Source organism: Cyprinus carpio, chromosome B11 (assembly GCF_018340385.1).
Source record: "Cyprinus carpio isolate SPL01 chromosome B11, ASM1834038v1, whole genome shotgun sequence".
Lineage (NCBI taxonomy): Eukaryota > Metazoa > Chordata > Actinopteri > Cypriniformes > Cyprinidae > Cyprinus > Cyprinus carpio.
Genome location: NC_056607.1, coordinates 12,671,365 through 12,695,093, shown reverse-complemented (window position 1 = coordinate 12,695,093; position 23,729 = coordinate 12,671,365). Strand labels below are relative to the sequence as shown.

Sequence of the window (23,729 nt, the reverse complement as noted above, 5' to 3'; positions counted from 1 at the left end):
ATGGTGATGAGTTTGTGTTAATTTTTTTAATAAAATGTAAAGATCTAGTTTTATGGTACATTTATGCAGAATTTTGTAAAAGCAGGCAATTCATTCTAGAAGATCTTACCATCCTTATATTCAAACATAAAGGGTGATTTGCTGGTTTATAATAAAGCCATAGGGACATTTATGTATCCAGTGCCACATCAAGAAATTTTACTCCACAGATTGTTTATTTTCCTTTATTAGATAAGACATAATTATAATAATTTACACCTGAGGCAAGAATAGTTAAGCAAAAGGTTGTTTAAAAATAAAAAAAAATACAATTTAGGAGAACATGAAAAGACTGGAACGTCACTCTATCACATAAATTATTATTGATGCACTAAATGTTAAATGCCATTTGTTTGAGTAAACGTCATAACATTGCTTAAAGATGCAGTTCAACAATTACATGTGATGTCAGATGAGTAATGCAGGCATTTTAGAAGGATTTCCATCTGATGGCTGAGAAAATTGTGTGGATGACATACAGTAAAGTGGTCAAAAAGGAAAATACCTGAAATGAAAGAGACATAAATAGTCACTATACACTTCAACAAGTAAAATGTGCAGCTGCTACTTTAAAATGGCTTTGTTGGGCCTATCTATTGTAGTCATGTTATCTGTTGTTTTTTTTTTGTTACCACATAAATCGCATTAAGGCATGTTTAATAATTTACATATTAAAGATTATTCAGAATCTCCAGTTTATCAAAAGTAAAGCTAAAAGTAAAGCTCCTTATTGTTTACAGACTTCACTAATATCTTATTGTATTTGCGTTTAACAGGTTAAACAGTGCTTTGTAGACTTGGAATGATTTTTGATTTTTAGCTATAGGGACTTACCACGGCAGCTACGTCCAGCTTGTAAATAAGTTCATCTCTGCCAACTGCTATATCCCAAAAAATGGTTATGTAAGCCAGAAGCACGGAGGCACTGAGATAGAGGAGTGCTGCAAATCCATGGTATGCTACATCCTGCAAAGAGAAAATTAAGATATATAAGAAAATGTGTTTGTGTCTTCATGGGGAGAGAAAGAAAAGCAGTTGAAGTACAAAGAGAAAGTGGAAAGGAAATAGACAAAGAGAGAGAGAGACTATGAACTTACCGCACTTGCCCAAGAGCTTCTGTTATGATGAGACCCACAGGCAAAGATCAGCAACCAGAGGAATGTCACGACGAAACAAAAAATTGCCACAGAGATAACGTATGCCTGGGGGTTGTAAGGTAAGAGGTACGTAGACGCTACCAGGCTCAATACCAGACCCCCAAAGACCTGAGAGATGAGCAAAATGAAAAAAAGTAAGTTTCACTTACAGAATCCCTCTTTATTCCTGGAGTTACAGAGCTTGCAGATAGTTGTACAGAAAATGTATATACAAATGAATAAAAAATTAAGAACTCTATAAACGAAATTCTTCCTGAAATATCTCAAAACATTGGATATAAGAGAAAACAATGACATTAAAGTATAAAATAGATAAAAAAAATGTCATTTTCTGATATTTACCAGTGATATTTTCCTGCTGAAAATTTGTGTGCATACATATATGCATTTACTTAAGTTATAAATCAAATCATTTTAAGTAGGCTGGAATTACAATATAATCTTTGGATTACCACAGTTCAACATTTTATGGGTCTTAATTGCATTTTTTAAAACTAATTTTTACTTTAGTATTTAAACTTACAATAAATAAATTACATGAAGTTTTTTGGTTTCATAATGTTTCAAGGTGACTTTAATGAAAACATAACATCAGTAAAGTAATCAATTAATTAAAATCAACTCACAAGCTCTGGAAGGTAGAAGATGTCGGGTATGGTGCAGAATATTGCCCCTCCGCGGGGCAGGTAGCCCATTTGTCCTGTATTGGTCGCCATGTGTGCACACCCGAGTGTCCTCTCTGCACAGTTAGAATGAATGTGCAGAAGTGCTGAGGATGTGCTCTATTAAAGAGGCTGACAGAGTGCTGGACAAACCTGTTCATCTTGATGCATACCATGAAGACCCACCCTGTGTATTCACTCCATCTGAGGGCTGCTCTTTTATTTACTTGCTAGACTTCGTGTGACAGTCAACACTTGTTTACATATCGTTATAGTGTCAGATGCTCATTAATTTTTGACAGTGTTGTTGGTTGTTGCTGTCTTTAAAACAGCCATGAAAACTTACTTTATTGTTTTATGATAGAACAGCATAGCCTACTGTATACATCAACATCTTATATTCTAATCCTAAATTGATTTCTCTATTCAAGGTGACATATGTGATGAATATACTGTATGTAAATGCAAAATATGGAGAAAAGAAACTGAGAAGACAAGTTTAAAACAGTAGATTTGAGAAAAAAAAAAAATCTACTTCCAAATTTTCCCTATTAATGTGACCATGCATCTTGTGGCATTTTGTAAGACTATAGGTAAAATGAAACATAATGGAAAATTTGTTCTTTTTCATTTTCCCTAACAGTACAGGTGATGATAGGTCAGTCTGGTCCCACGGGTGGGTTAGATTTCATTGTTTAACCAGAACACAGGTGACCATGGTGCGTGTCAGAGCGTGACTCAGGATTTAGTTTCATAGACTGTCAACCATGGTGTGAAATATTAGAGAATGGTTTGATGTACTACTTCACTTCACACAGTATGTGAGTAAATATGGCCAAAAATGGGTTTTGATATTATAATCAATGTGTCTATTAATTGTCTCTAGTTTGCATATTAATCTGTTCGGCAACATGTAATTAAAAAAACAAGTATAATAATAAGAGTGCAAAACTGTAATTGAATCATGTCTCACAACAGAAAGTCATATTCTGCTTTGAAAACCCACAGTATTAAGATATTCATATACTACAACAAATAATTTGAAATTTAGACCGATTTACATGACAATGACAAAATATAATCATATTTGCATAAGGGTGTTAAATTTGAGCACTAAATTCATGTCAGCCATTTTTAAAGACCAAAAAGAAGAAGGGGTCATGGTGAAACTTCCAAACATTTGGTATCTCTGTAGCTGATGATACATGGGGAAACTTTCTAAACAATTCTGCCAGACAACTTTTGTTGAGCAATGCTTGAGTACTTTCCCATTGAGAATGGGTAACAAATTTCTATCTGGATACTTATCGGTATCGATATATCGGTTGTGGGCCCTGTGTCTCACCTGGTTGCCCATTGACAGCAACATTGACCAAAGTTGCCTGCCAAAATTACTCAAAAAGTTGCCTTGTGTATCATCAGCATAAAACGATCAGGGGTGTCAAACTCAGCCCTGCAGAGTTTAGATGCAACCCCAATTAAACACACCTGATCCAGCTAATCAAGTCCTTCGGGCTTATTTTAAAACTACGACTTGTGTTTTGGAACTAAAAAATTTACAAGACAATCAACCACGAAACAGGTTTGTTCCCCTTTACGTATTGCACAGCATACAGCTTACCTTCCTCCAACCTTCTGGTCTACCACCAATCTATCAAAAATCTCTCTTTTGCACATTTCATTTTGCCCCACGCATCGACGTGTTTAACCCCACACTGCCATCTAGTGTCTGGTCTTGTAATTACATCACGTGATGTCGTTATCACGTGGTTTCTGTTACTTTACTTAGCGCTGGCTATGATGCACAAATCACAGTTGTTTTTGAGCGCTCGATGATTGTATTTTAATTGCTGTCTCCTGTGAGACAAAAACGTCCTAAAATTCGTTAAATGCGAGCTCAGTCACTGATTCAGCTTTATGAGGGCCTCTCCCTGGATGCACTACTGGGCAAGGAACGGTTAACATCGATTTCCTCGTGACTTAACGGGTCATTTCTTCCTGGTTTGTTTTCTTTATGCATGTTTTCTAATCATCTTGTTTTCTAGATGATTCATTTCGTTGCTTTCTACGAGCTTTTTGCACATAAAGAATGGACATTCCACAAAAAAAAAAAAAAAAAGTCTTTAGAGTGTCTTGTGTATATGACAACTTTTACAATATTTTACTTTATTTTATATATATGGCATAATGTTTTATTTAAAGAAATATATTGATGACATAGAATGTTTTTAGTAATATTAAATGTTTTATTTACAATAAGAATGAAAGTATGATTCTGTATATCACTCTTGTCTACAGATACCAGTAATTATCTTGAGAAGACTCTCTACATTCATAAAGTTGTATATGACACGACTTTTACTGCATATCAGCGCAAATCTGGTTCCCCCGTCCCTGCACCCGTGTCACATAGCCATCACCTTAGCACTGTTTTAACTGCCACAGAAGTGAATTGTGATCACAGTTCAAACAAACACAGATGCCTCGATGGAGGACTCAAACACTTTCGTTGGTCAGACCCAGTAGCTCAAGCGCTGCTATTGTGTGTTTTTTCCTTTGGAGTGATACTGCCTATACGCTGTCATCGTCTACTAATATTATTTGTTAAAGACTGTTTATCTTGATTCACAAGTGACGCTGCACTACAAGAAAGCTGCAACAGAGGCCAGGAGGCCCTGCGTTTCTGGGAAGCAGCAGCCTCTATGAAAAGCCTAAAGGACCCATTGGAAACAAATGCCAAGAAAGCGGATCTCCTGGTCACTGTAGTGACAGCCAGGAGAGCAGAGGGGAGGGACTATCACTACCTGTTACAGGTGGCACAACAGCTCAAATCGCTCCTAAAAGCCTGTGGAGATAAACCATGTGCTGAGGTCATGCTCTGTGACATCGAAAGCGGTCCCACTTTAAATGAGGATGCTTTGCTTCTGGAGAAACAGTTTTTGGTTGTTAGACGTTCTCTTGATGAAAGGTGGCAGAGCCGAGAAGTGGCCAACATCTTTGAGAAGGAGAAAAGAGATTATGTTTTCTGTCTGTGCCAAGGATGGGACCTGATGAGGCCGAAAAACGTTGTTGTCCTGGACGATAACGCACTTCCGTTGACTGTTTTTTTTCCCGGCTGTTAAAAACTTACTCTCGCAGAGATTTGCACTTAATACTTTATACATTAAGCTCCACCATCCAGAACGTCTGCAGAGATACTGGAATCCAGAGCCTTATCACATTCTAGAATGGATGGGTCTCGGCCTGTTTGGGGCTATGATGCTCCTCCTTTTGTCATCTCACTGTACACCTCTTTCTTTTACCTTCTCACCTCCTCATTTTCTCTTTCTGGCTCTATGTAATGGCCGTGGTTGAGCTGGCATGGAGGCACTATCTCCTAGAAATCATTCGGCTTTTGCCTCAGCTGTACACTGTGTGTCCTGCCACTGAATGTTGCACCCCTGCTGTGCTCTATCCAGGTAACTCCTCCATTCAAGCCGCTGAATACCTGGACCAGGCCATCTGCACTCAGGGAAATGCAAAAGACATGGTGCTGTACAAGGTAGCAAGATCGAGGCCTGGTGAGAAGGCACACAGCGTTGAACCAAATCTCATCAAGCGTATCGGTGCTTACTCCTCCATCAGGACGAACCCCGTTCCACCGAGATTAATTTGACTTCAGATTGTTCTCACAGAACAGCTCATAAAAGTGAAATATGAAACACATTTCAGACACTGTTTGAAAACATTCAAATGTAGGAGTTCAACATAACACTTAGATTAGGGCCCAAAAAGTGTCTCTACTCCCATACACTAATTCATGGAAAGGAAAGATATTCATTTAGATATAAAAATAACAAAATTATAACCTAGAGAAGATTAATATATGTGACCCCTTGTGCTGCAGTTCCAGACACAGATGCTTTAAGAATGTGGTGTATTTTTAAACACATTTCTATCTTGACTAATGAATGGGATTTTTAAATTTTGCAGTCTTTACAATTTTATTTATTTGAGAATGATTATTGTTGTTGTTATTTGCATCTGCTGGAAATGTAATCAGCTTTCATTAGTGAATGTCCTGGTTTATATTATATACCACAATAAAATAGTTTTACATTTCATGGCTGAAATACAATTATGTTTAAAGAAATCGTAGCTGGCTGTTTGCCAAAAAAAAAAAAAAAACGTTTTTTCAATCAAGTTTTTAAATTGTTTCCTGTTAACTTTGACATGTTGAAACCTACAGTAAAATACTGCTTCTCTTTTAAAACAATGTTGTTATAAACATTTATCTACAGTGCATAAAAATTTATTACGTTTACAAAAATATGAACGTTTTACAGTAGTTGGACTTGTTTTTATTTTTATTTTATTTTATTTATTTTTGTCTGCCCATCACTTTATTTTATAAAGGTAATTATATACTGAAAAACGTAATAATACATTATTTGATATTACGGTGTTCCTCTAGTTTTGAGATCTCAGCGTAAATTACAGTGTAAACAAGGCAACAATGGGTTAATCATAACCATAGACTGTGATCATAACACAGTCGTTGGGGTGTTTCCTTTGAGACGTCACTATAAAACTCTCCGCTAGTTCCGCTGGATTCAGTCACATGACTGGTCAAAAAACATAGCTGTAGAAACTCTCTAGTATAATAAATTCTCACATGCATTCTAGACAAATATATTATTCGCCCCATAAGTGTTTATTTGTGGAGGTTAAAGCCAAATGACACACTTTCCTGCCGTTTGGAATATGCGGGATAAAACCAAAAAAATCCTACTATGGCGAGGCCTCACCTTATGAATATTAATTAGATAGGACGTTCAGCCAATCGAAGCAAGGCATCTAATTAATGCAAGGCTGTGCTTCTTAATATTAATGAGACCATCCTCAATTTGATTGGTGAGATGGCTTCTCTATTAAATATTAATTTGCCCATGCTGACGTTTCACGGTTATTTTCCAAATGCGAAGGCGTGGATCATGAATTTTCAAAAGCCAGACCTCCACCATACTAGGATTAGTAAATTCGCTTCGTTTGCAAGATGAACTTTTTTCAAGACGGGATTTCCTGCGAAGTGGATTTGTATCAGCTGCGTAAGGACAGGGAAAAGTTGAGGGACAGAGAAAAATGTCAGAGACCGAAAAACCAAAGGGCCATACTTTACCAAAGGATGAAGGTTTAACCAATGGAGGAAATAATGTTTCCAGTAACGTTTCAGATGAGCTGACAGAGGTATGTTGCGTGGATATAGTGTTCTTGGAAACCTGTAAGTACTTATCAATGTGCCGCAAAAAGCAAACATCCAAACAGAAAATACGTTCAGGTTCATAGATGGTACTCTGATATTAAATTTGGATTGGTTGGTTTATTAAATGGAATGGAAAGTCTGTTGAACTTACCGCAACATAGAGGTCCTTTTAAATCTGGATCATTTTATGAAATCAGAGAAACATCTGGTGTCTTGCTTGTCAAGAAAAAAAACAAGCCCTTTGCATTTTTTTTTTTTTTTGTTTTTTTTTTTGCCTTTTGCATATATTTCAGAAGTTCTTTACTTATTAATTGTTTATCCTTTGTACAGAAATGCATTGTTATTTTTGTTTGTTGCCATACACATATAATTATGCATGGACCTAACTGTTAGCATGAGCGTGCACAAATCAGTCCCATTTTTGAGTGATGTCTGTAGTTTGAAAGGGAGGTTACTGTATAGCACGTAATAGTTTTGGTAAATTGATATGTCGAATCGTATGCCGCTCTGTTTAATCCAGTTATACATTATATACAGCCTTTTGCTAATTATTTAATTTATTAATCGTTATTTACGCAGATTTTATGACATCATATTAATTGAGAGATTACATGGAATATTTGCAACTATATAAATTAATTTGTCACTTCACAGAATCATTTTAAATGAACTAGAAAAGATGAAAAAAAGTGGATAAATAAAATATGCAATGGACTATAATGGCCTATCAGACTGGTTTTTATTCTCTCTTCTTGGTCGCTGATGTTTGCTGATGTGGTTTTAGAAATTCGACCTTGCCACAGTATATGTGTCAGATGCCCAGTATAACAGGAACATCTTTTTTGATACTTCGCCACAGGCTGTGAGGTAAGAGATCACTTTCCAGCAATCATTTATATAACTTTGACTATTACTAGATTGTGTATTATAAAATCTGTAAAATATTCCACAGGCTGTACCTGTTGTACAATCACTGGTTCATGCAGATGCTGGTATATGTGTTCATCATTATAAACCTTGCTCTGGCTCTCTTTGAGGATCCTGCTGTTGTGCCACTTCCTATATGGGTATGAGTGAAAAACATTTTAAACTTACATTTGAAATTTGTATAGCCGAGCAGTGGTTTAATCATTTATCCAATGTGTAATTCATTGCAGACCTTTGTGTAGTTTTGTGAATGGATGGTTGAATATTTCTTGGATTCTCTTTGTTTCTATCTCTGTTTAACTATAAAACATGTTATGCATGAACCTCTATATACTGAAAATGAAAAGTTTGGGTCTGTTGTCATAGTAGAGTACCTATGTGAACTGGAAAAGTATTTGACTAGCAACATAAAACAGAGTTTACTGCCTTTATGACATCCTGTATTCCATGCCAACTCCCCATATGACACAATGGGATATTTCATGGAGATTCATGTTCATTGCAAATAGTCACTTTCAATGGAAGAATGTCAGGAGCTTTAGATGGTGTTTTTCTGTCACTATCCACATTTATTTATTTGTAACCCAGCTAATTGTGGCAAACCATTTGGCAGTTAGACTCTGATAAAGTAACCTTAGTTTAAAATCTTATTAGACAGTTATATAGTAAAATTCTATAACGTTGTGTGTGTGTGTGCGTTCTCTAGGCGACTTCTACAATCGAGATCATTTGTCTCTCTGCGTTCACTGTGCGGATGGTACACTATGCCAAAGTCATTCCAAGGGATAAATTCTGGAAGGATCCTAAAAATATCTGCATCATAGTCATTGTAACGGTAGGCCTCTAATCCAAAAATAATATTTTCAGACTGTATATATGAAAAGGATCAATTTTCATTACATAATCAGTTTTATCTGGTTCATATCATAATATATTATTGATATAATAGAACAGCAGTGAATTCACCTAAAGTGTTCTGTCTGTACAAACATGAGAAAATGCTGAGAATGTACTGTAGTCGTAACAATGTTGTGAAATGAACTTTAGCCCGGGGTTTGTCATTCTCAGCAGTTCCGCAGGATCACCAGGAATGTGGCGTTCACTGACTATGAGTAGACATTTAGTGAAGCCAGGAAGAGGGTTTACATGTGTTGTGAAACTAGCTTGCAATCTTTGAAATTTTGGGAGATTTTGAATATCACTGTATTTTTTGTTTTTTATGATCTTTCTTTACTCTTCCCATCTCACAGCTCTCTTTCATAGATTTGACTATATACGGGGCTTTGAAAGCAACAGGCTACTTTGCCATCCGATGGTCGAGGGTCTTAAGACCTCTTCTGTTAGTCAATGTTACAGAGGGAAGACAAGTAAGAAAACCTCAAAGCACAAAATCAAATAATAAATGTATAGTAGTTCCTGCATTGTTTAATTAGCTCATTAATTCATTCTTTTTTATAGTTTGAAAATGTCCATTCAGATAATTTTGCCATGAAATAAAGCTTAAAGTTGGAGAAAACATACACTATTGTGTTTTTAAGTTTTTTGGGTCATTTATAAAATCTTACCCATTCCGAACTTGGTAGTGTACTGTATGTCCATATGGTACAAATGTCCTCCAGACCCATTCTTGTCCCCTTTCTTTTGTGTCTGTAGCTGCGGAGGGCGTTCAGGAGTATTCGGAATGCACTGCCTCAGATCTCCTATGTTTTTTTCTTATTCATGTTCAGCGTGTTGGTCTTTTCTCTCATGGCTCTTAAATTGTTTGGGAAAAGGTAATCCGAAATACAGTATCAATCATTTATACCTCTGGACTTTTTCAGTCATCTTATTTGTGTCCAGTGAAAAAAAGTTTATTATTATCTTTTTCTTTTATCTTAGGGGCCTTCTTACCATTGATGGTTCTCCATATTTCACTAACTATTTGGATATTGTTTTCGATCTTTATGTTTTAGTGACCACTGCTAATAGCCCTGATGTCATGTAAGTCTTGAACTATTGCAGGTTTCTCTCTCCCTCTCTCCTTTTAGGCTTTATTCTCTTTGGTGAATTGTTTTATTAGTGTGCAATTGTATATTCAACAGTATAAAAGACTTTCAGTAACCCACAGTGTGCTTTAAGCATGCTATGCAAATGCTTCTGTGATATTATTTTTATGTTTTCATTCTAGGATGCCGGCCTACAACTACAGTGTTTTCTTCACTGTTTTCTTCATCCTGTACATTGTTATCAACACATATACCTTCATGTCCTTCTTTCTTGCCGTCGTTTACAACAACTACAAAAAGTACCTTAAGGTATTCACATCCTTGTCAAGGCGGCATGCAACTTTCTCAGTCACATTTATTTTGATCACATTTTAAAGAAATTATTTTAAAATAAATTAATCTTGAATTAATATGTATATTTTTAAATATTAAAACAAATTAATATATTGAAATAAGGTTTTTGATCTATTAATGTTTGCATTTAATACTATTGATCAATCTCATAATCTAGCTCATTCTTTTATAGATAGTTCTAGAAGTTCTTCTTTATTTCTTTCCTGTTTTCTAGGAGGAAGTGCGGCAGCTGGTGAAGGCCAGAAGATCTAAGATGTGCCGGGCGTTTTCATTGCTTCAGGAGACCCGGGGTGAAGGTGGAGAGCCTGTGGTGACCCAGGCCAAATGGAACCATCTTGTTAAACTCGTCAAGCCGAATATCAGTATTGCTCACCGGGAATTGCTCTGGAGCGTCTTAGATGATCAGAATAAAGGACACATAGGTCAGACTGATTTTTCTTTGCTTCAATAGTCACTTAAAATTATATTTGACTGCTATTTTATTGAATTTTTCCCTTAATCTTCATTGTCTGAGCAGGGAAGATTGCATTTGTCCAGCTTGCTGATCTTCTGAGTATTCAGGTGATCACAGTAAAGTCCCAGCCACACCCCATTCAAATCTGTTTCCCCTCCGTGTATAATTCCTCAGTCAGCAGATTCATCCGCTATATGGTTCGTACAAGGTACATGGACACAAAATATCTAACAACAAAGTTGTATGACTTCCTTTTGTGTCCCTGTTGGACATCCTATTGATGCTGTTAAACATGTTTGTACATGTGCTTGCCATATGGTCATCTGTTTGTCGTATTGTGTGTTCCAGAGTGTTTGTGTATGTCTATGACCTGATTATCCTGGTGAATGCTGTATTCATTGGTCTGGATGAGGAGAACCCTGTGGTCTCAAATGCTGAGTGGGGTTTTCTGGCTCTTTATATTTTGGAGATCATTCTCAAACTGTACGCTACTGAGCCTCGGGCATTCTTCGCTCGACATCATTTCTGGAACTGGTAAGGAGACTGTGTTTTGTATGGCTCACTGAATTTGATTACATAATATCTGTGTTAGCTCACATGAAATCAAATTCAGTTAAATCTATCTCTTACAGGTTTGATACCATCATTATTGTGTCTGCACTCTTTGGCACTATCATTAACTCAGCACTCAAACACTGTAAGTGCTTAGGAACTTTATGAAGTATATATTGTACTTACATACTACTGATGCAGTGTACTTGGATACAGTTTTGCATTTACTACATTTTATATCAAAGTTGTTAGTGTTATATAAGCATACCTTTAAGAAATCTTACTGTCTTTATCTTTGCATTTGAATGACCAATTTTTTTTGTTTGCAGCTGGAGGTTACACAAGTCGCCAGATCTTGGACATCGTTTTCATCTTGAGAGTTGTCAGACTCATACGTTTGGTGGATTCCATTAAGAGGTCAGATAGTTACAGCCAAATGCTTTTTATATGCAAATGTTTTTTAAATGCTGCCATGTGACATTAAACTAAAAATCTCACCTTTGTAGATTCCGAGCCATCATCAACACTCTTATTAAAATTGGACCGACTATTCTTACATTTGGCCAACTCATAGTGGTGAGTAATTACATATTGTTAAGGGATAGTTGAGCCAAAAATGCCAATTCTGGCATCATTTACTGCCCCTAATGTTGTTCCAAACTTGTATGCTTTTCTTTCATTCTTTTGTCTATACAGTATGTCAATGGGGTTCAGTATTCATTTGGACCCCATTTACTTTCATTGTATGAACAAAAACAGTTGAGTGTTCAGCAGAAGAAAAAGTCAGTTACGCTTGGAATGACATGAGAGTAAAAGAGCAAACTGTTCCTTTAAGAGCCTCATGCCAATATCAGTCCTTCTGGTGGCATCTTAGCAACACCGCTGGGCAGTTATGTTCTATTTAGCTAACCGGGATACTGAGAAATGTCAAAACTGTGTTTCAATGACAATTCTACAAAACATCAATAGTATCACAAAAAACTCTATAAAACAAATAAATGTTCTTTAGAACTTCTTCATCAAAGAATCCTGAAATTCACAGTTTCCACAGAAACATTAAGCAGCACAACTGTTTTCAACATTGATAATAATAAAAAAAAAAATTGAGTGGCAGATCAGCATATTAGAATGATTTCTAAAGGATCATGTGACACTGAAGCCTGAAGTAACGACTGCTGAACAGCTGAACACATCAGAGGAATCAATTTCATTTTAAAATATATTAAAATAGAAAAAAGTTATTTTAACTTATGTTTAACAATATATATTGTATTTTTGATCAAATAAATGCAGCCTTGATGAGCAAAGCATTCAAAAAGCTTACAAACCTCATACTTTTGAGAAGTATTGTATGTTTGTGTGTGTGTATGTATGTATGTATATATATATATAATATATATATATATATATATATATATATATATATATATATATATATATATATGTATATATGTATATATATATACATACATACATATATATATATACTGCATGCATTATACAGGCTATTGCTTTAAATAAAAATTCAGAATGGATGAATGTGTCCACCAAAAATGGCCATGCTCTAAATGGCGATTTTCCTATATTGCACCATGCTGGGCCTCAAGGACACCTTGTATGATAATAGGGTGTTAAAAAAGTGGGGGCTGGATGCAGTGCTTGATGTATGACTGCATTTAGATGGCTGTACCTCGTCAAGCTGCCAACAGTGTTCCATTGTTCCACCCTTTTATGATCCTGGGACAGGGACATAATCATTTGAAGGGAGGCAGACCCATCATGCTGCATATTAAACTGTTGTTTGTGATGAAAAACTGCCATAATTGATGTGTATAATACTGTATATGTATGTAGAAATCCACTGCTGTCCCCTACAGGTGGTGTATTACATATTTGCCATGGTTGGAATGGAATTATTTAAAGGTAAAGTTCAGTTCTTTGAACCTAACTCTACAAGTCCTGATCAGGAGTACTGTGGAAACCCTCTCCTCAAAGGAACCACTTTTGCTAAACTCAACTACTGCAAGAACAACTTCAACAATGTGGTCTCTTCCTTCATTGTCTTGCTGGAACTCACTGTGGTTAATCAGTGGCATGATATCCTTCACAAATACAGATCAAAATGCATTTCTGCTCCAAGGATAATGCTGTGAAACTCTAGACTAAGGTCTTTGAAAGTTCTAATAACATCATTATCATGCATTGCTTTTCCCTTAACTGATTTCACTGCTGACCAGTGGTTTCACAGCAGTCACACATGTTTCAGCCAGAATTTTCTTTGTCCTTTTTCACATTGTGGTCGTCATTATTATAATCAAGTAAGAACAAAGGGACTATCTTTTAAAATATTATTATTGTGTTTTTCTTTGAAAGACAAATATGCATAATTTAAGTAGTGAGCCTAATTATTTCCCCCCCTCAGTATTTTTGTAGCATTTATCTTGGAGGCATTCTTAGTGGAATACACATTTGACAAAAGTGACCTGCAAACTTCTCTGGAGAAAAAAATAGAGGAGCTGGAGCTTAATGTTCAACAGTATGTACCATTTGGACCTCCTATTAAGTTGTTTAGCATAGCATCATTTTGCTGTTGATTTGGAGTTTTAATGGAAGCCCTTTTTGTTTGGCAGGGATGGTGTGGACACTGGTCTTGTAGATGCAATGGAAAGCATTGACAATGAACTGGGCCCTTCTGAAACTGGCAAACAGAAGCCCTCGCTCATGTTCAAGATTGCTTCAAGAAGTAAGATATTTCATTAACCCCTGATTTTATTTATTTTACCCTCATTTTTTATTCTGTTTTACTTGTATTTTGTTTTACTTCATTATTGTTCAAATGCATTATTTGGTAAACTAGTAAGTAATAAAAGGACTGCTTTTGTTTTATTTTCCAGGATCCAGAACTGTGGATGGACTTTTACAGCGGATGTTTGAAACAGATCTTCGTCATGAAGACTTCAACGAGGAAGAGGAGCCAGAAAATATCAACTTCTCAAACCCTGTCTTTGACTCAGTATAACCAACATTAAAACTAAAAAAAAACATGTAAATATATAAATACGGTTTGTATCAAAGATTCCCTTTATGTATGATATTTGATAAGATTTATTATATGGACCATTAATATTCATTTTTCAGTCATCAAAGAGTCTCATTTGTAATCAAAGGTTTGTGGCTATATATATTATATATAAGCTATTATAATGTAGCATCTTATTTTCTATTTTAAAAATTTTGTTGAAAAAAGGGAAATATACTACATAACCAAAAAGGGATTGCTCCAGATTAAAATTTTGTACACATACAATTTAAAATATAATAATAAAAATATAGCTGAAAGCAGCAAGGGTGGGCCCAGGCCCCGGTGGCACCGTCACCACCAGTAGCATCAGGAAAACGGTGCACAGCGACACATGCGTTTAACCCCTTGCCAGTCTGGTTGTTGAGTTACAGCAATGAAAGGGTTACTCTAGAATATCAAGAGTGTGAAAATAATTGTATGAAACTATATTGACAGTACAGAACATTTCAGCTGATTTAATGTTTTTATTTGTCAATGTAGTGGATGGAAACAGACAGGAGAAAAGGCAGGCTTAAAAGATTTCTTCTCCTATGACTCTACTGGACAATCTCGGTATTACATCCTTCATCTGTCAGTTGAAATGTCTGATAGTTTTTAATTTGCTGGCCCCAGAGCATCAGAAATTCATGAAAATAAGCATATTTGCTCAGAATGACTTATTCTCTGTATGTAAAAAGTTTGGGCAATGTTCTTTTAAAGATATAACACAATTACAGTTTTCTTTTTTGCTGTTACTTTAATTAATTGCCATGGCAATACCGTGTCAATATAGTGCTATATTGCTGCTCATATTGCTCATATATACAGAGATACTTGAGTTTGTAGTAAGTAAAATTACTCTGCTGATTTTATTATCTGATGTTAAGTGCTTGTACAACAATTAAAAACGAATAGTGCTGTAGGCTTATTCTTACTCATACGTTCTTTATCCAGTTTCCATACTGTCTTTTCTATGAAAGTCCTGTGGCAAAAACAACTTTTTCATGACTGACATAAGCAGAATGATACTGTGATATAGAATTATTACATACAGAGCCGCATTAAGACTGTAAGGGGCCCCTGGGCTCTTGAGGGGCCCATCTTCCACCAGACCTACAGCCTACTTTCACGCAAGCTGTCAGCCTTTTATTTTGCAGTAATAAATGCCATTAACAAAAAATCCAAACCTATAAGTCTTTCATATAAAACATACACAATATAATGAACTACACATGTCCACATTAGCATTTTTTACTCTGATATCTGCATATAAAAAGTGTAACATTAAACTGTACATATTAACGTTGGTAAATGCATTATGAACTAACATTCAACAAGGATCAGTGTAGGAAGGTAAATTAGTGAATGTAGATGTACACCTTAAAATGTTCTGTGCACATTTATGCCTTCACAAATGTCTTTTTGCTTGTGGATCAGGCTGAGTTCTTTTACATTTTCACAAATCTTACTCTAAACATGCAATTTTTTAAATCACTAATTTTCTGTAATAATAGTGAAATAACCAAGAGAAATAAAAAAATTATGTAAAATATTGTTAATCGTGGTTGTTATTCTTGATAGCTAATGCAATAACTATTGTAAAATGCTACAGTGCTTATTTACGTGTTTCTCAAAATTGTATTTTTGCTTTTTTAATTAAAATTAAGATCACAGACTTGACAGTAGTGACTGGCCAATGGCCCGGGGCCAGTGTGAAAGATGCTTGGGACAGTTGATCCAATCAGGCCACTGCTGCGTCCTCACGAAAGTTTATCATGGGCATGTGTTTTAAGCCTGGCAAATGTTTGAGTTTATAATATTAAAAGATGTGAAAGTACTCGATTCAGTGGTCTCTAACAACATTCGGACACCAAATTGAGTTCTTTTGTGTCTTCTTGCACTTGGATGGACAAATACAACTTGCAAATTTGAACATTCAAGCGATTTTAAAGCATTTAAAAGCAAAAAGATGCAAATAACAACCCCATTCAGTATTTCTGTCTTGCCCTTGAACAGACAAATACATATAAAAGTATGAAAGTGACGAGAAAGTGAAAGTGACGAGAAAGTGACGTGACATTCAGCCAAGTATGGTGACCCATACTCAGAATTCGTGCTCTGCATTTAACCCATCCGAAGTGCACACACACAGAGCAGTGAACACACACACACACTGTGAACACACACCCGGAGCAGTGGGCAGCCATTTTTTTTATGCTGCGGCGCACGGGGAGCAGTTGGGGGTTCGATGCCTTGCTCATGGGCACCTAAGTCATGGTATTGAAGGTGGAGAGAGAACTGTACATACACTCCCCCCACCCACAATTCCTGCCGGCCCGAGACTCGAACTCACAACCCTTCGATTGGGAGTCCGACTCTCTAACCATTAGGCCACGACTTCCCCTGCCACGACATACCCCAAGGCGGGTATGTCAAAATACCCGCCTTGGCGAGCATCCTCGAAAACAGTCGACTGTCTTAATTGAAATTAAACAAAGAAAGAAATTGGATGTATATTATTATTAAGACATAGTTAGACAGGCAGGGTCAAAACAGCAGCAAACAGTAGCACACAAGGTAATCCAAAAGGGTAATCCAGTAACAGGCAATGGTCAGGGCAGGCAGCAAACAATAACAAAACAATCCAAGATCAAAGAAAACAAAGGCGAGGCAAGGAAACATAGAACACCAGGAAACATTACAGGGTAACAATCAACAACATGTGAGAGTGTTTGTGTGCCATTCTTATAGTGTTAGACTGATGAAGTAATGAGAGAGAGGCGACTGCAATTGACGATGAGTGCAAATGACTCCGGGCAAAGGATTATGGGAAATGGAGTGCTGGGTGAATGGTAAAAGTCAGGGATGGAGTGCCCACTGGTGGAGCTCTTGTGCACTCCAGCTGGTTATTGTGGCACATTGTGTCTAAAGTTTTTTTGTTGTTGTTGTTTTTTTACCAGCTGCTATCCTTGTCCTTAACGTTTAAAATAAATAAATAACAGACAGATAAGTCACTCATTTCTCTTGATAGATGTTTCTGGTTTTAAAATGGATTCATCTATATTTAATTTATACAGTGAAGAATATGCATGTTACAAAATTTCCAGAATAACCGAGTTCCTGTTGGTCGGAGTTAATGTCATGCAGTGCAAAAGTTGTCTGGCTCAATGAGTTGTATATGTGTAACAAGATTCATATGTATACTTGAAAGTATGTATGAGATATGCAAAGTGTTTGGTGACTGCAGGTGGCACGGTAGAGCCCCAGTGCCAAGCCCGGGTCACAGCCTCTGCGGTGTCCCAATAACCGCAGATTCCAACGTGTGTGCCAATTTTTGGTTGTCCTGTGCAGTGGCGCCTGCAGGTGTACGGCTGTATGTAAATGCGTACAATGAGCGCTCAGACTGACCTGAGATTTGCCCCACAAACATTTCAGCAGTTATTATAGGCCTGTGTGTCCCATATTTCTGTTGACTGAACCAGCCAAGCCATTAATTGTGAATGTATCAGTCTTTTGTTTGCCAAAGTCAATTTCTGCATATAAATATTAAACCAAATATAAGCAGAAAATCATGCTATACGCACTTTCATGAGATTGGGTAAGCCTCCAACAATTAATTTGTTGCCTATTTTACAAATGGGAATACAAAGAATTCATGACAATGTTTTACATTCAAGCTACCCATAAAATTTATAGATTTTAGTACTTTAAAAATGTCTGGAATGTAATAAAGAATTTTTTAAAAAACTTTTAACTGTTTTAAAGCATTTGCTGCATGGATAAAAAAATTTAAATAAATTGTGTTGCAGCAAATCCTTAAAATTATAAGAGATTCAGAACAGAGCAACATAAAATCTGAAATCTTTTATTTTTTAATTGTGTAGAATTATAAAATAAAATGCAAATTATAATCTGGCCTGTTTTAGGCTTTTCCTTATTTTTATATTTTAGACATCGATCAGTTATGGTGATGAAAAAAATGACTCGCCATCTCCTTATTGGATGTGCCTTTAGAGCAGTGGTTTTCAAACCTCTCCATGAAGTACCCCCAGCACTGCACATTTTACATGCACCAATAAACCTAACACACCCACTTCAGGTCTTGCAGTCTCCACTAATGAGCTGATGAGTTGAATCAGGTGTGATAGATGAGGGAGACATACAAAATGTGCAGGGCTGGGGGTACTCCAGTACAGGTTTGAGAATCACTGCTTTAGAGAGTAATGCACGGATTAAATTCAATTTTAATTATTACGTTTTAAAGTAGTAATTTAAAGCTTTCTATATATTTTTATCATTCCTGTGAGGCAATTTACTGAGTTAAGGTTCATTATTGTGAAGAGCTCCTGTTCAAGACCGAGACGGCAGAAAGCGTTTGTATTCTTTATAAAAGCATGACGTTTTGTTGATATTGTGAGTGCACACAAATAAAACTAGACCCTTTACAGTTTAAAATGATGTATTACTCTTACCTTTACGAGCAAAAATGACTGTGTATTTTAAGTTGTTTCCACTGTTAGAAAAAAATGCAAGTGATCGCGCTGGAGTCTCCATGTCCTGTAGAGCGCGCATCAGCTTCCCCTCTCCACACAAACGAATGGATATGCGTCTAAAAGCGCACATTTACCTAGGTTAAACATTTAAACTATAACATTGTGATATGCTTGAACTGTTTTATATATAGATTTAATTTTAGGTTAGTCGTGACTAGTGATGATTTGAGAAGGCTAAATTGATCAAATATATAGGCTATGACTTACATTTAATAAACAAAATTTGCTCCAAACATTTTTTTTTTTATTAACTTTATAAAAAACTAAACGAATATAATCAATTTTCCATTACATGCCAAACTGATCTATTTTAATAGCTGAAACAGTAGTATATGCTTTTTTTGGGAAAAGGAGAAAAAAGGCTAGCTAGGGCCTATATTTGAGGCCCGTGCAGGGCTCTAATCCACCTCATCCGACGGTGTTTTGTTCTCTGGTTTACCATCCTCTGGAGTTTAAAACGTGTGATACATTCGCTCTGCTCTCACTGATCATTTGGTCCCCCATTAAATAAATAAATAAAAAACTCTGTCCCTATCCTCAGAAAAAAATCCTGCAGGCGCCCCTGGTCCTGTGGAGAGCCCGCCAGCAGAGAGCGCAATACCGTCTGCAGAGCATCAGCATCGCAGTGGCGGAGGTCAGAGAGGAAGAGTGATGTGTGGTGCTGATGCTGGGGTCCAGACGGGCGGGGAGCAAAGCAGGGAGCTGCAGCATCCTTAGCAATGGTGGAGAGAGATACTCTAAAGAGTATCCTGACGCGGGGAAAGAGGTTATGAGCCTCCACACATAAGAAAATGAGCAGGTAATAAACGATTTTTATTCCATTTCGCTATGACTCAATATGGCTGGTCCTGAGATGCCAGGCCATAGCAGTCCTGTAGGAGACCCGCTATCATTCTAAAACATCCTCCTCCGTAGAAATGTAAATTAAACCAACTGCATCCGGAATGTCTGCTTATAGAATTTTTGGTGATTGAAAAACATATTATACACGTTTGCTGAAATAACACTGGTCTCTTGAAACCCCGGTGATATTTGTTGGCTTCAATTTTGAGATTTGTAGTTTTGTTTGGATTGCGCTTTTATGTTGGAATCGGTATGTTTACCATGGCCCTAATGATGGTTTTGTAATCTTAGAGACTTTTATCTAATTTTGATGTGTTGACTAGTTTATGTAACTAAACAAAATGCACAGTGACAACGGGTGTAGCCAGGAGGCGAAATAACAAATCCTACTACGGCGAAGGCATAGCTTATGAATAATAATTAGAACAGTCTGACGTTGCTTACTAACCTTCCTGAAACGTAATTAATATTCATAAGCTAAGCGTTCGATTCGTTAGTTGACTAGCGCAGCTCCTGTCTATCAGCCAATCACGTAGCTGTACTGGACGAACGTCACTTAACGTAATGAATATTCATCTAGCAAGCGTCCTCTACAGATGGTAAAGAGTCACTGCATGGGTGTTTGACGCGCTGCAGTGCGGACCAGCGCAAAGGATGCGCGACCGGACAGTTGTGTTCAGTGAGAGCCTTGTCGTTTATTTATCAGATTGTATCGGATGTCCCGAGTATATGGGTAGAATAATATTGATGTATATACTCTTTTAATCCTCTGTGGTTTAGGCTGCCTTGCACTATGATGCCAATAGAGCTCGTTTATACGGCGAATTAGAGCACGTCACGTGGCAGATTTGTGTTTTTGCTTTAACCTTGGACCTTTGAGTCATTAATATATGCACGGTTTTTATATTGTAGGAATGATGTTTACGATTAGATAACCAAGTGCGCTTGGTCAGTGGGTGTTTTTGTGGTAGTCCACTGGCTTGCAGTGCATTAGCAGCAAGCTTGAGATACATATTAAATGTTTTAAGTTGCATAGTAAAAACTGATATTTTAATACGCTTTTTTAGTTAGTTTTTTTTTTTTTTTTTAAGAATTATTTTAGCATCCGTGAACAGAATTTTAGCTAGGTAGACCATCAGTAACAAAATGCACAAATCAGGCGGTTTATGGAATTAAAAACGGTCCCAGCTGATCGTTTGTGTCACTGTGAGGTCCCAAATGAAGATTTCAAAACGACGGAAAGGACTGACTTTGAGTAGTCTGTGTGCCAGGTAGGGTGAGAGCATCCACATGTATTTTAAAATTGGAATTGCATTTTTTCTTTTTTTACTAAAGCATGTGAAATAATCTGGAGTAAGGATTGCAATGAAATGTTAGTTTTAGAAGCCATAAATTGTTATATAGCGCTCTTTGTAAGATATTGTGTACATTTCCTACAAGCTTTACTCCAACTCTGTGGAATAAGAGAGAATGGGTTAAGATGTGTCATCCTCACAATTTTTGCATCAAAATATTTTGAAAGGTCTTCCTGTGATTTGAGGGAAAAGTGAATTTTAAGGTTTTCAAAAGTGAGTTTTTGCATGTGAAAGTAAATAAATTCATAATATTTCTGTGGCCCTGCTCCACAGCCTATTTAGAAAACTCAAGGAAAATTGGCACAGCTTATCCCCACTTTCCCTTATGCTTTTGAACACAACATTTATGCATTTATGAAAGCATTATATGTATTTACTGTCTGTCTTTCTCACTGGCCCATATGTGTCCAAGTGTGCTGTAATTTGTGTATGTATCTGTGTCCATTTCACTGTGTTGCACATCAGTATGTTTTGTGTTTTCTTCAGTTCACAGGGCTTACGTAACGGTGAAGTCTTTTCGTAACGTCAAGTCAAAGACACATTTTTTCCTTTTGCGCATCAGCTTATGATTCAATAATGCATGTATCACCTTTCTCTTGGACATTGAGTGCAAACTGACCTTTTTGACATTCATCCTTAAGGATTGAATTTCTGTCTGACCCATGCTTGCCTTAAGATGGATGGTGAGTGTCATAATAGTCAAAAGAGGAACTGCTGACGGCTTGAGATCGTGTCATCGGCCACGACTGACTGATGTGCCGAATCCTTGACAACTAGTGCAGAGAAGGAAAACAAAACAGCCGTAACGTCATATCAAGCGCTGCATCAGCAAAAAGTGCTCAAAACCAATTGCTTGTTAAGTATAATCCATCTCTTCTCTTGTTTTTCTGACTTGTAGGCTGGCAAAGGAGGGTTTTGGTGTCGACTAAATTGGTCAATTGCCAGATATTTGTCAGAGACGTAAGGTTATTGAAGAGATTTGTGAAAATGGTGAGAGAGTTACACCGTCCTTCATAGTTCCCCCCTCCTCTCCCTTCCTGGAAATGTGGCTGCACTTCACTTTTCAGAGTTTGATCACAAAATGGCTGTTGACGCTTCCCTTCCCTGGGATTCAGAGGAATTTCAATTATTATTCTTTGTTAATTAAGGTGACCTGAATGGAAACCCTCTCTGCTTTTCGCTCACCGTAACCTCACATCCCATGGGTCCCCTGGAACGAAACTGAGAAAAAAAAAGCTCCCTTGCAGATTAGTGGGAATATAAGCCGTGCGATTGAATGCTTTAGCTGTTTCACCAGCATTACGGCCTGTCTTGGACAACACCCGTAAGACTGTTCGGAACCTGCTTGTTAGTTAGTCGCTCATAAGGGAGAGGGTAGATGGCAGCTAATGTAGAAAATATCAGGGATATCCATCTGTCCTTTGGCCTAAAGTGGATTCCATTTATTATTGGAATGAAGCAATAGCATTTCCACACATTGATAGACCTTTTATACTTTTGGTTACAAAGTTGTTTCTCATTCTCAAATTTCCAAATATGGTCACAATAGCATGCAGAAGTCTAGTTGCGGAAGTAAAAATCCCATTCTTTTTCTCCATATGGTGAAAGATAGCTTGAAAACTTTTCGACAGACCTACTGTGAGCTACGAGATAATCAATGGAATTTCAACTTATTGTTTAAATAGTTGTGCGTAACAGCAAAATTCCTGGTTAAAAGCTACATCCCCCCCTGATTCTGCATAGAAATATCCACTGATCGGAAAATGAAAGTCACTCAGATCACTCCAAAAGAGGTCTCTCTGTGTTTTAAACCATTTACATGTGTAGTTTTGGAAGTTAAATTTAATTTAAATCCTTAAAACATAAAAATATTGCCACCATATTTTTCACTGTAAAGTTTTGGCACAATGACAAGCACAGATGTGAAGAAAAAAAAACTTTTTACAGTACATATTTTGCAATAAATGTAAAATATGTTGTTTCTTTAAAATAATAGTTCTATATTTCTCCAACAATGCTTCATGGGGTTGTAGTTCTTTCCCTCATTGAAGCCATTAAGTACAGTCTTTTTATATCCAATGTTGTAATTCACCTCGTAGCTGGTTGGTATGGTTCAACGTCTTTTTAAAATCCCTATGGGAAAAAATTTAAAGGAATAAAATACTTCCGGAACCAAGGTCATAGAATCTGTTGACGATTGACAATTGGCTGTAAATGAAAAGATGGGAAAGTGAGGCATGAGGTATAATCGACAAAGACAAGTTAAATAGCTTCATTATTCTATAATGGTTGTTACATTCACAACAGTATACTGCAGCTACTATAAAGAGCCCATTGATAACTGGCCACTGCAGGGTGTGGAAATGCTGGCTTAATGAACTTCAGTTGTATCTCAGTGTTCAGAAACCAACACATAGTGATTAAACTCTTCACTGCTCACATTCTTTTGCCAACTCATGTGAATTCTGACCAAACAAGCTTTCAGTCTTATATATATATATATATTTGTAAACTGCATCATTCATCCCTGCTACTGCCTGCATAA

The 23,729-nt window shown here is 36.7% G+C and overlaps 3 protein-coding genes and 1 pseudogene across 5 annotated transcripts in view; 3 read left to right on the top strand and 1 right to left on the bottom strand.

Annotated features, from left to right (window-relative positions):
• Positions 1 to 208: 208 nt before the first annotated feature.
• LOC109064905 (myelin and lymphocyte protein-like) lies at positions 209 to 3,615 on the bottom strand. The gene is made up of 5 exons (XM_019081937.2): positions 3,480 to 3,615; positions 1,823 to 1,935; positions 1,137 to 1,304; positions 874 to 1,005; positions 209 to 544 (listed from the first exon to the last, which is right to left on the bottom strand). Exons 2-5 carry the CDS (start codon positions 1,910 to 1,912, stop codon positions 470 to 472), a joined length of 465 nt encoding a protein of 154 aa, XP_018937482.1. The 5' UTR covers positions 1,913 to 1,935; positions 3,480 to 3,615; the 3' UTR covers positions 209 to 469.
• A 51-nt stretch (positions 3,616 to 3,666) lies between these two features.
• Positions 3,667 to 5,856, top strand: LOC109064863 (annotated as a pseudogene).
• A 973-nt stretch (positions 5,857 to 6,829) lies between these two features.
• On the top strand, positions 6,830 to 15,985 carry tpcn3 (two pore segment channel 3). The gene is made up of 19 exons (XM_019081935.2): positions 6,830 to 7,084; positions 7,885 to 7,967; positions 8,053 to 8,167; positions 8,734 to 8,862; positions 9,278 to 9,394; positions 9,681 to 9,799; positions 9,906 to 10,007; positions 10,195 to 10,321; positions 10,581 to 10,788; positions 10,884 to 11,028; positions 11,169 to 11,354; positions 11,453 to 11,517; positions 11,702 to 11,789; positions 11,879 to 11,948; positions 13,250 to 13,469; positions 13,600 to 13,690; positions 13,795 to 13,908; positions 14,003 to 14,115; positions 14,267 to 15,985. Exons 1-19 carry the CDS (start codon positions 6,980 to 6,982, stop codon positions 14,389 to 14,391), a joined length of 2,322 nt encoding a protein of 773 aa, XP_018937480.1. The 5' UTR covers positions 6,830 to 6,979; the 3' UTR covers positions 14,392 to 15,985.
• A 3,629-nt stretch (positions 15,986 to 19,614) lies between these two features.
• The window catches only part of ttbk1a (tau tubulin kinase 1a), a 28,755-nt gene continuing 24,640 nt past the window's right edge, over positions 19,615 to 23,729 (top strand). For 2 of the 3 annotated variants that reach the window (XM_042733963.1, XM_042733961.1), the window contains exon 1: positions 19,615 to 19,785. The gene's annotated coding sequence lies outside the window, so the exon portion shown is untranslated. Of the gene's footprint in view, positions 19,786 to 19,820; positions 21,101 to 23,729 lie in introns of those variants that run through there. The other variant, XM_042733962.1, reaches the window with a different exon arrangement.